Below are 14,203 nucleotides of genomic sequence, written 5' to 3'. Positions count from 1 at the left end.
TATACATTGAGAAACAAAGAAGTTGGATTATCATCATCATCCAATGGCGGCCATATTTGATTTGACCGTTACGTAATTCGTGGCACTATGGCGGACGAGCACCTCAGTGATTTTTCATGTCTAGGGACCCACTAACTCAGTTCAAGTGAGAAATTCCCCCAACACCAAATTGCGAACGGGTCTACAGGCCAGGTACTGGATTATATTCATTAATGACGTGATCAGCGACTAGTCGACTCAACTTTAATTATATAAATATCGACTTTAAAACAAGTCGTTCAACCCCTACTGACAACACATGAATGTCTACACTTGTTAATTGTTCTAAAAAGAATGTTCTACCAAAAATGACTCGAACAGAACCTGGATTAGTTTCAGTTTTAATGAACATTAAGTTTTATGAACATTAAATGAACTATTGATTTTAGTTAACAATTTTGTAGTGCTCTACTTTACTAAGAACTTGCCACGGTATAAAACCTTAGGTAATGTGCCTTTGCATTTGATGTCACCTGGTCTGTCTGACTTCCTACAGTGAGTTTCAAATAGGAAGGTTGAAGAGCACCAAAATGTCATGCAGGTTATTCTTTCTTGCTTCATCTGCTGCTGTTCTTCCCCATATATCAGTAATCTGATAGGGAAAAGACAAATCTTACATGTTACAGGTTGACAGTTATGGCTTATGCTCTCTTTGGGCCATTCTGACCTTTAAATCTTTTTTTTTTTGTTTTTATTTTTTATTAAGTTTTCATCGGAGTGGTCCAAGACCTTATGCTGGGTACACACCAAAAGATTTTTTACATCTTATAAGATTTTCAAAATGTGATAGACCACAAACATGAGGACAAAAAATCATAGATTTAAGCGTTTTGCTCCAATAGTTTCAAACAAACAGATTTTCAACCAGAGTCTCGACTGAGAACACAGGAAATCTCGCAAAATCTCACGAGACTTCAGAATAAGCATGCCGGATGATATGCAGGAAGAAATTGCGATGATAGTGTTTGGAATGATTTTTACAGTAAATTCACGTGAAAAAAAAAACACATTGTACCCACCATTATATATTAGTGGTGGGAGAAAAAATCGATCCATCGATGCATCGCGATTCTCTCTCCAACGATTCTGGATCGATTCTGAGAATTTCAGAATCGATTCTGAGCTTAACAACGTTAGTTTATAACCAGATGTGCGATGACACAGAGTTTGCTTTAGAAACACCCGTCTTCTGCTTGCTAACAATTCCCCACACACGTACCTTCAGTAAAATAATATTTAATAAAGTTCGGAAAGGTTGAAACGAATTATAAGGACATTAACAGGCTTCATTGTACAGGATGCGCTGTGAGACGCGCATGTTTGATGTTACACTTGAAGTGTGCCGTCTCGCGCGTCGATATTCTCCTTAAAAATGCTCTACGAAGTCATCGTTTATGTGGTTTGGAATGCAGTGGACTTATATATTTAAAATATGAACCTCGCTAACAGAAGGCTGCTTTCAGTTTCAAATGCTGATGCGCGTTTTGTGTTAACTGCTCGCGCATGCGGCTGTGCGACTCCGTGTAAGTGGTTTAATATACTTGTGCAAAATGAACGTAAACACAGCAAGTTATGTCTTAAGGGATTAAACGGTGAGGACAAACCACATTACTACTTGTATTTAAAAAGAGATCCGAGCGTGAATGCAGCTAAATAGATATCTAAGATATCTCAGTCTAATATGTCAAAGTAAAAAACAAAAGTATGATGAAAATAAATCACTCACAGTTCTTGAATGAAAAATGTTCAGATAATCTTAAATACTGAAAGCACTCTTCTGTTTCTTTGTCATTTGTTTCTATGCTTCTCTTTATTATTTGCTATTTATATGGTTTGAAGTTATATTAGTTTAAAATTCTTAAAATAAAACTGTTTTAATTTTTTATTTATTTTATTTGTAATTATAAAAAAATAGACTACTTAATTACTTATGTAAACTAATGAATTAATGGGGGGGGGGGGGTAGATAAAGAATCGTTCTGGAATCGGATCGTGACTCCCAGAATCGGAATCGGATCGGATCGTGAGGTGACTGAAGATTCCCACCTCTATTATATATAACCTTTTATACAGAAATCTATTCATTCTTTATTGTCTTTATTTATTCTTTATTGGATTTACTGTCTCTTTAGAAAAAGTTATTTAATCCTTCTATAGAACCTCACTAAACCCTTAACACTCAGCTTCCTGCAAGTGTGTGTGTGAGAATGACCGTGTCTTCCATCATCTCGCTTTCTGATTGGATAATGTTTTGTTTCACGTGATAATCTCCAGAACGTGTGCGCGTTTGTCCTCGGGGTTCCCCCCACACATCAGGATTTCTGATCGTAAATATTAAACATGTTGAATATTTACAATTTGCCATCAGGCGGCTCCGACATTCTTCCGATCAGGTTCGGACACTCTTAACACACCTCACACCAAGGGAAAATCTGATAAGATAATCTGTTGAACCATCAAGATAATCGGGACATAGCTAGGATTGTCGGAAAAGGGGAAATCGGCCCAAAATCAGCCCGATTATCTTTGGTGTGTACCCAGCATTATGACTATTGTCACACTTGAACTTGGAATACATGTGTGGTTGTAATAAAAAAAATAGTAGCAATCCCTTCCCTCGCGGGTCAATTTGACCCACATAGGAATGAATGGGAATTTTTTTTTTTTCTTATTGTCCAAAAAATATAAAAAAAATCTGGCACAATCTAGATGTAGGCATGAGACAGAACATTCCCAATGCAGAACATTTAAAGTGGCTCAGATACTCTGACAGATATATGTGCTGACAGATAGATACTTTAATGTGTTGAGATGTTCTTGTTTTTCTCAGTGCATAAATTTCACAGGTTTATTCTCCATCTGTAAATGTTAGAAATTAAAATAGTTCCATTTTGCTGTCAGAAGTTGACGAGCCTTCGGTAAGCAAATGTCCGCTAAACTTTACAGACTTGCGCCGGCGCGCACCAAACAGACGGAGAACGATAACATAAATGGGACCACAATATTCTTACTAAAATATGCATATTGCTATAATATTTGTTGTTGGATACCAAAGTGTATTTTTATGATAGCAGTAATTCAAAAAGGTACTCTACATTAATGGGGTAATCAGACATAATGAATCTGTGCTTTGCTTTTATTTTCATTTTTAGTTTAGTGGATTTAAAAATAAAATCATTACTTTAGTTTTTAGATTGTAATGTTACAATGTTAGAATTTAATGTGATTTTTTTGCACATAATATATAGTATTACTAAATTACATTCACTATATTTGTTTTCATAGCCTTAAATATGGACATTGTTTATAGGACATCATTGGCCAGGATGTGAAATTTACAGATTACAGACAAAAAAAAAACAGAACAGATTAAAAAAAATAGAGAAAATACAAAGACATATAACGTTTCCATGCGATCGTCATGCGATAAAAATGCTAAAACTTTCCCAAAAAATTATTTTATAATGTCTAAATCGAGTATTTTGTATTTAAGTTGAAAGAATGTGAAAAAATGTGCTTAAATTATATTATTAAATTAAATCATTGATAAAATCTAGTAATTTAGAGGTAAATAAAACAAAAAATAAGGAAAAATCTCCAAAATATGTAAAAAATATTATCAAAATGAAATGATATAAGCTTTCTGGACCAAAAATGTATTAAGTATAATTTTAGGTCCTCATGTCATTTTGACCCGGGAGGGAAGGGAGTGCTACAGCTGCATGTTGACTTGTTAGAGTGCCACCAATCATAAAAACAGATTATGCGTTCATAATGTTCTGTATACATGTTAACAAATCTACTTTTATTATACCTCTGGGTTAGCGCCATACTGAAGAAGTTTGGACACCATGAGCTCGTTCCTCTTCTCCACTGCTGCATGTAAAGCAGTCCGTCCATTGTAATCACACTGGTTCATGTTTGTACCAGCTAAGAACCACGCATGCACAAGCCTATAGTCTTTAGCCAAAACCGCCCTAAATTAGAGAGGACAGTTGAATGCAAACGTCCACAACAGACTGAAAAGTTAATTGGTTGTTTGAAAGACTGACTTGATAAGATCCATGCCGATTCGCACAGGATTTTGAGTTACTGTGGCTCCGTGCTGTATCAAAATCTTGATCAGGTCAAAGTGCCTGGCATATGTATAAGGCAATGGTGTAAAAAATGAAATGTACTTAAATTAAATTATTTAAACTGCTGAAAACCACTTACTTTTTTTTAATGGCAAGATGCAGAGGTGTGTAACCAAAGCGTGTTTCCAATTGGCATGTTCCTCCAAGAGTCAGTAACTGTATTGCCATGTCAATGTTCCCCGTTTCACAGGCGGTGTGCATGGCAGTGTATCCATCATAGTTTCCAGCATTTACATCCATCTAAAGAAAGCATGAGATAAAGCATGGATTAAGAATGATATAACAGGCCAAATGAAAGAGAAGGTAAATAGTCTAATGTATTCTACATCTTACACGCTTGAGAATCTCCTGTAAAGACACAAAGTCGTCGTTCTCCACGCATCTGCCGGCAAAACAGGGCATCAGCATTTGGTGAATCGATTCGACGTCCTGGGTAGAAACAATGTAATCGGACGTCACGACACTTCATTCATCCAAAGACTTTGATTCACCTCAATAAACGAATAAAAACAAAGGATGTCAAAAGTGTAAGCTCACTCACTTCAGGCGTCTTGTTTTTAAGCCAGGGGAGTTTTAGCACCGAGCCCAAGGTGCAGAGGAACTGCCGGTTTCGCAGTTTAATTTTCGATATCGATAACGGAAGAAATAGCGGATCATATGGTTCCGCTTCTGGTTCCTCAACTAACGTTAGTAATTTATACATCAAATGAAGCTTTAGATTAAAGAGATTTTAATAGATAACAACATGACTAAATGGTTTCTATTTTCTTATATTCGAAATTGTGATATAAATCTTTACTTACAGTACATGTTTGAAGATGTGTTTTTTTTTTTATCTTGCTCAGCTTTGTTGAAGTTAAACTACCGTTAGATTCCGGCTCTTGCCGCGCGCGGGTTTAGTTGCGCATACGTCAGTGTCCTGAGACGCGGCGTTTAGGATTGCACATGCGCATTGGCCAGGGCCTGACCAATATATAATACGTAGATAAAGGCCAGTGTTCGGGCCATTCTACAGGATTGTTGCAAACTGCTGTCCCACAAAAAAAAAAAAAAAAAAAAAACACATTTAAAAAGCATTTAAGTATTCAAATCCTTCTATTATCTATTGAAACCCACAATAATATTTAAAATAGTAGGATATGCCTAATAAAATCTTCATTTATTGGGCTACTTTCAATCGGGAGGTGGCTGTCCTGAACCCAACCCCTAAATTTCAGCTTATGAAAATAATTTTGAAATAGTTTTTGCATTTTATTTTTATTTTTTAAATTCGTTTCTGAATATAATAAACAAAGGGGATTTAGAGAATCTGCATTTATGTATAAAAAGTATTTTGCCAATAATATAAATTAGTTATTAATCGAATTAAATAAAACACAAAAATGATTGCTATTCCGTTGATTAGGCTGTAAGGTGTAAGTGAAACCATCAGCGACCACGTCTTTTTCCATCAGCCAGTCCTGTAATGTTTTCCAAACGGAGCCAGAGTAGGCTAATGAAATGAAGAAAAAAAAAGTATCTTCAGAGAAAGAATTTAACAAATGAGAAATTTATTGGAAGGATATAGGCTGTCATTTAATGTTCTAAAATATTTTACAGCATCAAATGTACAATCCAATTTATTTCTTAAAATTGTCTCTAGTCCTATTTTTCTGGAATGGCTGTGTTGATGGTCTGATATGGCACAAAATTTGGAAACAACCTCATATTTATTTAATCACTAATAACAGTAAACAGATCCAGTTGTAATCTTGATATACTTTGTACATTTTGTGATGTAGAATAGATCACAAAATGTACAAAGTATTTTTAAATATCACAATTTTGTCAGATTTCTCCTTATTTATGCGTCATATAATTTTGGTTCAGCAATGCAATTTCTATAATCTGAAATACACGAAAGCTGTCAATTGTATTAATGTATAACATTTCAATGCTTTCATATAAGTTTTGATTTATTTGTTTATTGTGTATTTTTCTCTCTCTAAAACTCTTTACCACCTGGCTCTAAAAAAAAGTTAGCACTGTAAAAAAGTGTTCAATTCATTTAAACAAATCTAGTAAACCTGTTGCTTTAAAATGATTAAACTTAATGCTTAATTGAAAAAAATAAGTTATGTGAACTTGAAGTTGAAGCATGAAGTTTATTTACTTAATTTTAAGGCAATGGGTTTCCTCAATTTTTTTAAGTTGAGTCAACTTTATTTTTTACAGTGAATAGCAATAGCATACAGATACCTGAATTAGCCTGCATAGCTTGTCCGATGTATTCACAATCATGATTTAATGTAATTAAGTGTTAAATAGTTCAAACATGCATTTTAGTCTGAGACTAGTCTTAAGCCTTGTCTGTGAAATCAGAGGGTTAATGTATTAGTGTGAGAATAGAAACGGTGGAGTGATTCACAAAATATCTACAGTGCTATGCATAAGTTTGGACACCCATGCTAAAGTTGACTAAAAAGAGGAATAAAAAAATCATCTTTTGGAAATTGAACTTAATGCCTTAATTTAAAAAAATGAGGAAAAATCCAACCTTTAAGGACACCAATTTTCTTTGTGAATGAATAATGTATCGTAAATAAATAAATGTTCTTCCTTAAAATACAGGGTGCATAAGTTAGTACACCCCTATGTTAAATTCCCATAGAGGCAGGCAGATTTTTATTTTTAAGTGTTTTTTTTTTTTTTTTTTTTAGGATACTATGCATCCTGATAAAGTTCCCTTGGCCTTTGGAATCAAAATAGCCCCACATCATCACATAGCCTTCACCATACCTAGAGACTGGCATGGTTTTATTTCAGTTAGCCTAATAGCTAGTTTGATTTGCATTGAGAGATGATCTTATGGAAAGTACTCCATGCCAATCTCTAGGTATGGTGAAGGGTGTGTGATGATGTGGGGCTATTTTAATTCCAAAGGCCAAGGGAACTTTATCAGGATGCATAGTATCCTGGATCCATGAAGTAACTGGCCTTTAAAAATAAAAATCTTCAGACTTATCCACCCTGTTTTTTAAGGAAGAACATTTATTTATTTACAATACATTATTCATTCACAAAGAAAATTGGTGTCCTTAAAGGTTGGATTTTTCCTCATTTTTTAAATTAAGGCATTAAGTTCAATTTCCAAAAGATGATTTTTTATTCCTCTTTTTAGTCAACTTTAGCATGGGTGTCTAAACTTATGCATAGCACTGTAAGTAGCCCTGATAGTGCAGTCTTGAGGCCACAAAATTTCATATAAAGAAAGACTTTCCAACCCAGGAAAGCAAAGCAAAACATATCTAGATCCATAAAAAACAAAACACAAACTCAATTATGTTGGTTTATTTTAAGTTCAATCCTGCTCTTATTTGCCGCAACTGCACACATCAAGCATATGTACACACACACACACAATATGAACATTGTAAGCGGAATACTTGATTACTATAAACAAATTATTTACACAGCATTTATAGGAATGATTCTGTCCCAAGCTTTTTGATCCATATAAGTAGTTGATCACTGTAACTGTGATCACTATAAGCAGTTTTCACTGTAGTAGGATCATGCTCAGTGATATTCTACCACTTTTCTTTAATCACAGATCAAGTACAGAAACTATAGCGGCTCGATGGGTTTGAGCTCACAGACGGAGAAGGAACGGAAAGGCTGTGGTCTTTTCTCCGAAGATTTGCCAGAGTCACAAAGGAGATGACTCCATCTCACCGCCTTGACCTGTTGACTGATGCCCTTTTGCATTATGGACGGAGGAAATCAACTGTCCTAGGTTTGTCCACTGCTGCATAACCTGTCAAAATTCTGTGCTGCTGCTGGTGCACTGTTTATACATTTGATATTTTCTGGAGTGAAGACGATCACTCACAAATTGGTCAGCATAAGTAAATGAAACCCTCTTTGCAGAGATGCAGCTCCTGCAACGAGACAAAGCAGAGAATATATCGATACATCTCATCTGTCATCAGAGAGGCACCAGGTAAACAATGCACATAAGAAGCAGGTAACAATAGTTGTAATTTTAGATTCCATTTACAAGCGCATTTTGCACGGGGTATGTAGTATTGATGTTGTCTTGTTTTCTGTTATTTTTGTTGTCTAGTGTTGGTTTCTGAGGGAGACATGGAGAAATGGAAGAAAAGGGAGATGGCAATAAGTGAGCAACTGAAGTGAATGCGTGAATGTATTGAATACTGTATGAAGGTCATGAATATTATTAGCAAAGAATATTGCAAATATTTTATACTTACAGTAATGAAATATAATCCAGTAAGCCATGAGAAGAAGTTACATGAAATGAAGCACTTTATTAGAGCAGTAGTAATATCTTTATCTGTGGAAAAGGGACTACATCATCAAGCTGATTCAGTTCTACAAGTTCAAGTAAGAGTTCAATGTGTTTATGTAAGACTATATGGTAATTACAGCGTCTTTAAGTGCCCTGCTGATGAGCTTCAACATGGAAGCCTAGGTTTGATTACAGTAACAGCATAGTTTTGAAGGAAACTGTTACAATGGTTATACATTGAGAGTTGCTATTATACTGCAGTAATTTAATATGGTGTGATTAGTAATCAATTATCAGCAAGGCCTCCCTTATAACGTATACACTGTTTGGTCAGGTGTATTACTGAATCTTTGTGCTGTGTTTTTATTTATTTTTATGTATAGATCTGGGACTCGTGAGTCGTACATGGAGTGTGAAACAGATTAAGTAAGCAGTAATCTGTCACTGTTCTCTGAGCAAGTGTGTAAATAATTAATAAGATTGCTGACCATTGTAGAATTGAGGACTCTCTGCTGAACATGGAGAAAAAACACCGGACTGGGAGAAGATGGCAAGAATATGATTCAGACTTCCAGTCTACCCTTAAAGATGTTGACCGTGAGCTCAGAGGCCAACTATTCTGCAAGGCTAGAACTGAATCAAGGGAGAGAGCAGTTCTTTTCTGAAAAGTAGATACATTAAGATATTAAGATCAACTTTGAAAAGGAAATAAATTTCTTTGCATGTGTTTCCTAACTTTGCTACAGATGGGCAGGGCATTGCCATCAGACTGTCCAAGCAGGAAGCCAGCTCCAACAAGAGACTGAGAATACAAAAGCATTCAGTGGCCACCACAAATGAGCATCTTCCCTGCAACAATTGATTTTCAGGAAGCATGCAATCCCTCTTGGCATGTCTACTTCTGTCTGCTTTGATGACGCTGTAAGTATTAGTTACCTAACCATAGTAACCACACAGCAGTCACTCTAGAAACGATCTTACAACTGTAAGGCTGGTGCCAGTGTGTCTGGTCGACCCCTTGATGAAACAAAAGGCCCTCCTGAGAATTAACACTTGAACTATCTCCTGCATATGTAACAGGAACTTCCGAGAGTGCTATATATACAGGGCAGAGTAGATTCGCGTCTCTTTCGTCCTCTGAACTGAGTGGAGAGCACTTTAGGAACATACCTTGGCTTAAGGATGAATTTGGAGTCATTAGGCCCGAATTCTAGGCAGGAAACGCTCACTGAGAGCGCTTGCAAATCACCCACTTGCTTGACTGATGCCAGTGCTAGCAAGAGAGCAGAATTGAGTGAAAGAGGCTTCAGGTCAGTGGACTGAAGCGTCTCAAATGGGGCTCCTGTGAATGTATATTACATTTAGTTTTATCTTGCATTTAGTTGCTATGGTGGTTGCTATTGACGCTGCTATCACTTTTAAATGATAAATTCAACATTTGTCCACAGAAAAACCACAGCTTGATAACTCAACAATAAGATATGGTCATGTTAAGGTTAACACTTAACAATTTCAACAAAACTTTCAACAATTTCTCCTGTTTCGGCTAAAATATCTTAAATAAACCAACATATTTACATTTTCTAAACGTAAATCGTCTAGATACAGTGTAATTAATAGGTTGGCTGTACTAGATAATATATATATTTAGTAATATATATATTTAGTAGATATATCTTTTTTTACAACCCTAATTTACAACCCTACTGTGCAAACCAGAAAAACTACAACTGTAGTGCTGACTTGTATCAAGCGCATTGCGTAGCTATAGGGAATTGTAGTTTTTAAAACATTAGTGTTTTTCTTAGAACTGGAGGTTGTAAATAGTGAGTTGAGAGTACAGTGAGGAGTTTAGAGGGATTGTAAACACATCTATGTAATCAGATTTTAAATATCTAATTTTTAAATGGTTTAAAATTATTTTTAACCATACCTGACAGTGTCCAAATTGTTGATTATTTTTAACCATACCTGACAGTGTCCAAATTGTTGATTATATTCACAGATTACTGAGGACAAGAGCTCTCTATAAGAGTTGGTCCCATGTTTGTAGCCCCTTTTATTGCTTAATTATAAGCCTTCAAACATGCACCAGGCGTGTAGGCCTTTACAAACCAACCCTCAACAAACCCCTTGTCTATCCTTAAAATTTATAATTATGTAATGTAATTTAATTGTCTGTCAGCAATGAAGGACTTGCATTTGATAAATGCAGGGAGACAGTCTATGGAAGTAAAATAATGCCTTAACTTTTACAAAGAATATCTCTTTGGGTTTGAGACTTTGAGCTTTGTAACTCTGAAGATCTTATACATGCACAAACAGCAACATATCACATCATATGATCCCTTTAAGAGGCAGAAACCTCAAGCAGAACCATGGCTCAGGGTGGGCGGCCATCCGCCTTGACTGCTTGGGGTGGAGGGACAGAGAGAGATGCAATGGCCCAGCACTATACAAAGACTCACATGTAGGCCTGTATTATTCTTTAGTTAACTTATTTTCCCCACTTTGCATAGAGCCAAATGGTCTCCCAAAACTCAAAGTGGAGAAAGAAAACCAATGGTAATGTCACTTATTTCAAATGAAATCTCCTCTGCATCTTTCAATATGGCTTCCAATTGGTTCCTTCCATAAAAGGACGGCTTTTTGAGGGTAAGGCTTGTGGACACTAAGGCTGCGTCTCATTTCTCTGTCTTACCCCTTACTCTTACCCCTTCCCCTCGGTTTTGCGCGTTCATGTGAGGGGAAGTGGTGTCCCAATTCTCATTTTGACTAAGGGCTAGGGCCAAGGCGTAGGGCTATATAGCCCTTGAAATGAAGTCTGCGGAGGACCACACTTGAAAGAGAGGGGTAGGAATTTCTCAGAAGTGAGTCGCACAAATGTATGTATTTTCAGCAGTTTAATGACACTCGTGTTTTATGATACCTTTAATAAAACGTTCAAGCGGTTTTAATTGTAATGTTTTTGTTTTGAATCACTAGTTAACCGCTAGCTAGCAGCTATGCGCTATTTGCCGTTTGCTAATGTTTTGCTTATGATGTCACCGGCGCCGCCGTTAAATACAATGAAACAATGTCTTTGACTGATGGCACACAAGCGTGCAAAGATAAAGGGCGACCAGGCAATCGATATCACAACCCGAGACGACGGCATCTTCGTTTGTTTATGTCAACGCGTATCGCCTCTGTTGACGTAGCAGCAGCAGCCAGCTAGCGGAAAGGGAAGATGACGCAAACGGTAATCGAGTGGTGTCTCATTTCTTAGAGAAACGTTCTTCCCCCTACCCTCCTTCACTCGGTATCGAAGGGCAAGGGGAAGACGCAGACAAAGGGGTAGGGGAAGGGGAAGGGGTAAGACAGAGAAATGAGATTGGCCCTAAGTCCAGCAACTTTAATGGTCATGTCCTGATTCACCAGAGACTAGTAGGGGAGCCTTCCAGTACCTCCGACCTCCTCTGAAAGACACACATGCATGCACATGTTACACAGTTGGACATTTGTGACTCTCCCCTCTAGTTGATAGCCAGTGTACAGGCTGCAAACAGTCATTTTGGTAAGGTGTCATAATCTAATGGTTGATGGGCACATTAGATAATTTATTCATTTGATAATAATGCCGTGGATTCATGGTATATATTCATTCAAGGTATATTAGGTTATCAAGATAAGCAGTTTCTTTACATCAGTCTTAAAAGTATTTGAAATTATTCTTACTATATTTTTGGTTGCATAGATCTTGCACTTTTGAACAGATTCTTGCACATGATCTCTGGTACTGGGTGTTGCGGCTGAGCAGCTGGCTACAGACATAACAACAGACAAAAATTTATTTCATAAAACTGTATTATGTATATTTGCACTATTACGGGCCTGAGCCTATTTCTGTGGATTTTCATATAACCAATACCTTTGAAATGCAGTGCAAAGTTCACTGTGTCCGTTGAATCAAGGAAATCAGTGGCTCCTTTGCTGCTCAGTTCAAACACCTCTAATGTGGACTGTTAGTGGTCAAGTGATAATATGGCTGTTTCCACACCTAAATTTTCAAGCTTGTACACCTTCACAATATTTAGATAAAGAAGACAACCACAAAAATAGTAAATAATTGACTATACACAAAATAGATAAAACCTACTTTTAAAAATCCAACACACACTGAAGAAACAACTCATAACAGGGCTTGGCAATGTATGAAAACAGTGTTGTCACACGTGGCAAATAAGTGGTCAAGGACCACCAGGGTTACATTAACTATACATTAACTGTGTTTACATAAGAGTCCAATATCCAACTAATAATTTGACTCACAGCCATTTGTGACTACTAATGCTTCAGTTGACCACCTTGATCTGAATAGACTAGCCCAACCAGTAGGAATTTAGTTTGAGAGGGTGGTATGAGCCTTTGACAATTTCTTCAATGTGAGATGGAATATATATTTGTGATTAATTCATTTGAAATGAGCTTTTCATCTTCCCCCAATGTGGCCCACCTGCCTTTAAAGGTGCTCTAAGTGATGTGACGCGTTTTTTAGGCCAAAACATTTTTTGTCACATACAGCAAACATCTCCTCACTATCCGCTGGCTACCTGTCCCCTGAACACACTGTAAAAAAACGCGGTCTCTGTAGACACCAAAGGCTCCACAAACGGCAAGAAAAACAAACTGGGCTCACCCGCACCACAAAACACAACAAACAGTGTTCCAGCCAATAACTGGTAAGAAGTATTTGAGGGTGGGGTTTGGGGGGTTATTGCGCATACACATGAAGGGGGTGTGGAGGAGAGAGAAGCATGAAGAGGGAAGTTTGAATTATGGCCGACACACGACCAAAGAGACGACGTTGCGATGAACAAATTGCAAAGAAGAGGGACAAGGATAAGAAACGCGTGAAGTACCGAATTTACATCGGAAAAACCTTCGAAAGGTGGCGAGAACTCCGCTGGCAGAAGAGCTTCCAATCCGACATTCAGTCGCTCTGTTTTTGCAGAACTGGTGGGTAAATCCATTTTTCTTTCTAAACTGACATTCATGTTCGCCAAACCAACACAAGGATGTAATTAGCTAGAACTATGCAGTCAGCGTTAACTTTGGTGAATACAACATATGTTTCTAACAACTAGTGATCAATCTCTATTGTAAATGATCAAGCAAATTCACAGTAGGGCGACAATTTGTGTGAATGATGTTTTCACCCACTGTTTGTTATAATTTGAATGTTCATTTATTATAGGCTGTTGACAACTTTGACTGAATTTGTTTACGACGCCGCTGTTGTTTATGCTCACTGGGAAACGCGAAGCTAACGTTATCTTGCTATTATTGCGTCCTCGTATGGGAGCTATAATTATAACCTCAGGTGGCGAAACGATTTTAAGATATTGTTTCTCTTTTTCTGCATTCTGTTCTGCAATATATAAAAGCATTTATCAAACTTGCCGACATTACACATTGAATGAAGTATCAGTAAAACTTAACTTTGTTTGTAGAGTCTACTTTGACTTTCCTTTATGTCGGAAGGGAGGGAAGGAGGGAGGAGATACTTTAGAGTCAGCATCTTTTTTAAAGAGGGGCTCAGACGAAGCTTTTGTAATTACTGACCTTTTGTAATTACCGATCCAGTTCTGAAAAAGAAAAACAAAAAATAACGAAAGAGTATTACACCAATTAAACAATGTTAACAAAACACTTCGTAATACAAGCCGTGCAGCAGAATGATATATTAATTTCTTTG

General features: G+C 36.8%; 1 protein-coding gene and 1 long non-coding RNA gene across 3 annotated transcripts; both read right to left on the bottom strand.

The window, feature by feature from the left end:
- Positions 1-365: 365 nt before the first annotated feature.
- On the bottom strand, positions 366-5,124 carry LOC308700941 (L-asparaginase). Of its 2 annotated transcripts, XM_081382872.1 has the most exons (6): positions 4,717-5,124; positions 4,509-4,604; positions 4,255-4,415; positions 4,092-4,175; positions 3,854-4,016; positions 366-631 (listed from the first exon to the last, which is right to left on the bottom strand). In XM_081382872.1, exons 1-6 carry the CDS (start codon positions 4,876-4,878, stop codon positions 542-544), a joined length of 756 nt encoding a protein of 251 aa, XP_081238998.1. In that variant the 5' UTR covers positions 4,879-5,124; the 3' UTR covers positions 366-541. The 2 variants fall into 2 exon arrangements, with proteins under 2 accessions (XP_081238998.1, XP_081238999.1); XM_081382873.1 differs by lacking the exon at positions 4,717-5,124 and having other exon boundaries at positions 4,509-4,666.
- A 2,365-nt stretch (positions 5,125-7,489) lies between these two features.
- On the bottom strand, positions 7,490-13,975 carry LOC308700946. Its single transcript, XR_014031375.1, has 6 exons — positions 12,377-13,975; positions 12,184-12,269; positions 8,955-9,127; positions 8,429-8,511; positions 8,215-8,289; positions 7,490-8,095 (listed from the first exon to the last, which is right to left on the bottom strand). It is a non-coding gene; the product is annotated as an uncharacterized lncRNA (long non-coding RNA).
- Between the last annotated feature and the right edge of the window lie 228 nt (positions 13,976-14,203).

Source organism: Scardinius erythrophthalmus (genome assembly GCF_964197995.2).
Source record: "Scardinius erythrophthalmus genome assembly, chromosome: 13".
NCBI classification, from domain to species: Eukaryota; Metazoa; Chordata; class Actinopteri; order Cypriniformes; family Leuciscidae; genus Scardinius; species Scardinius erythrophthalmus.
Note: the sequence above shows the minus strand (reverse complement) of the source record. Positions and strands in the feature narration are given on the sequence as shown.

Excerpts from the sequence above, each read along its gene's own strand:
- LOC308700941 (XM_081382872.1), bottom strand. The coding sequence starts at position 4,878 with ATGTATAAATTACTAACGTTAGTTGAGGAACCAGAAGCGGAACCATAT. Across the intron at positions 4,605-4,716 it reads TTAAAAACAAGACGCCTGAA|GACGTCGAATCGATTCACCA; the intron begins GTGAGTGAGCTT and ends GTTTCTACCCAG. Across the intron at positions 4,416-4,508 it reads TACAGGAGATTCTCAAGCGT|ATGGATGTAAATGCTGGAAA; the intron begins GTAAGATGTAGA and ends TGCTTTCTTTAG.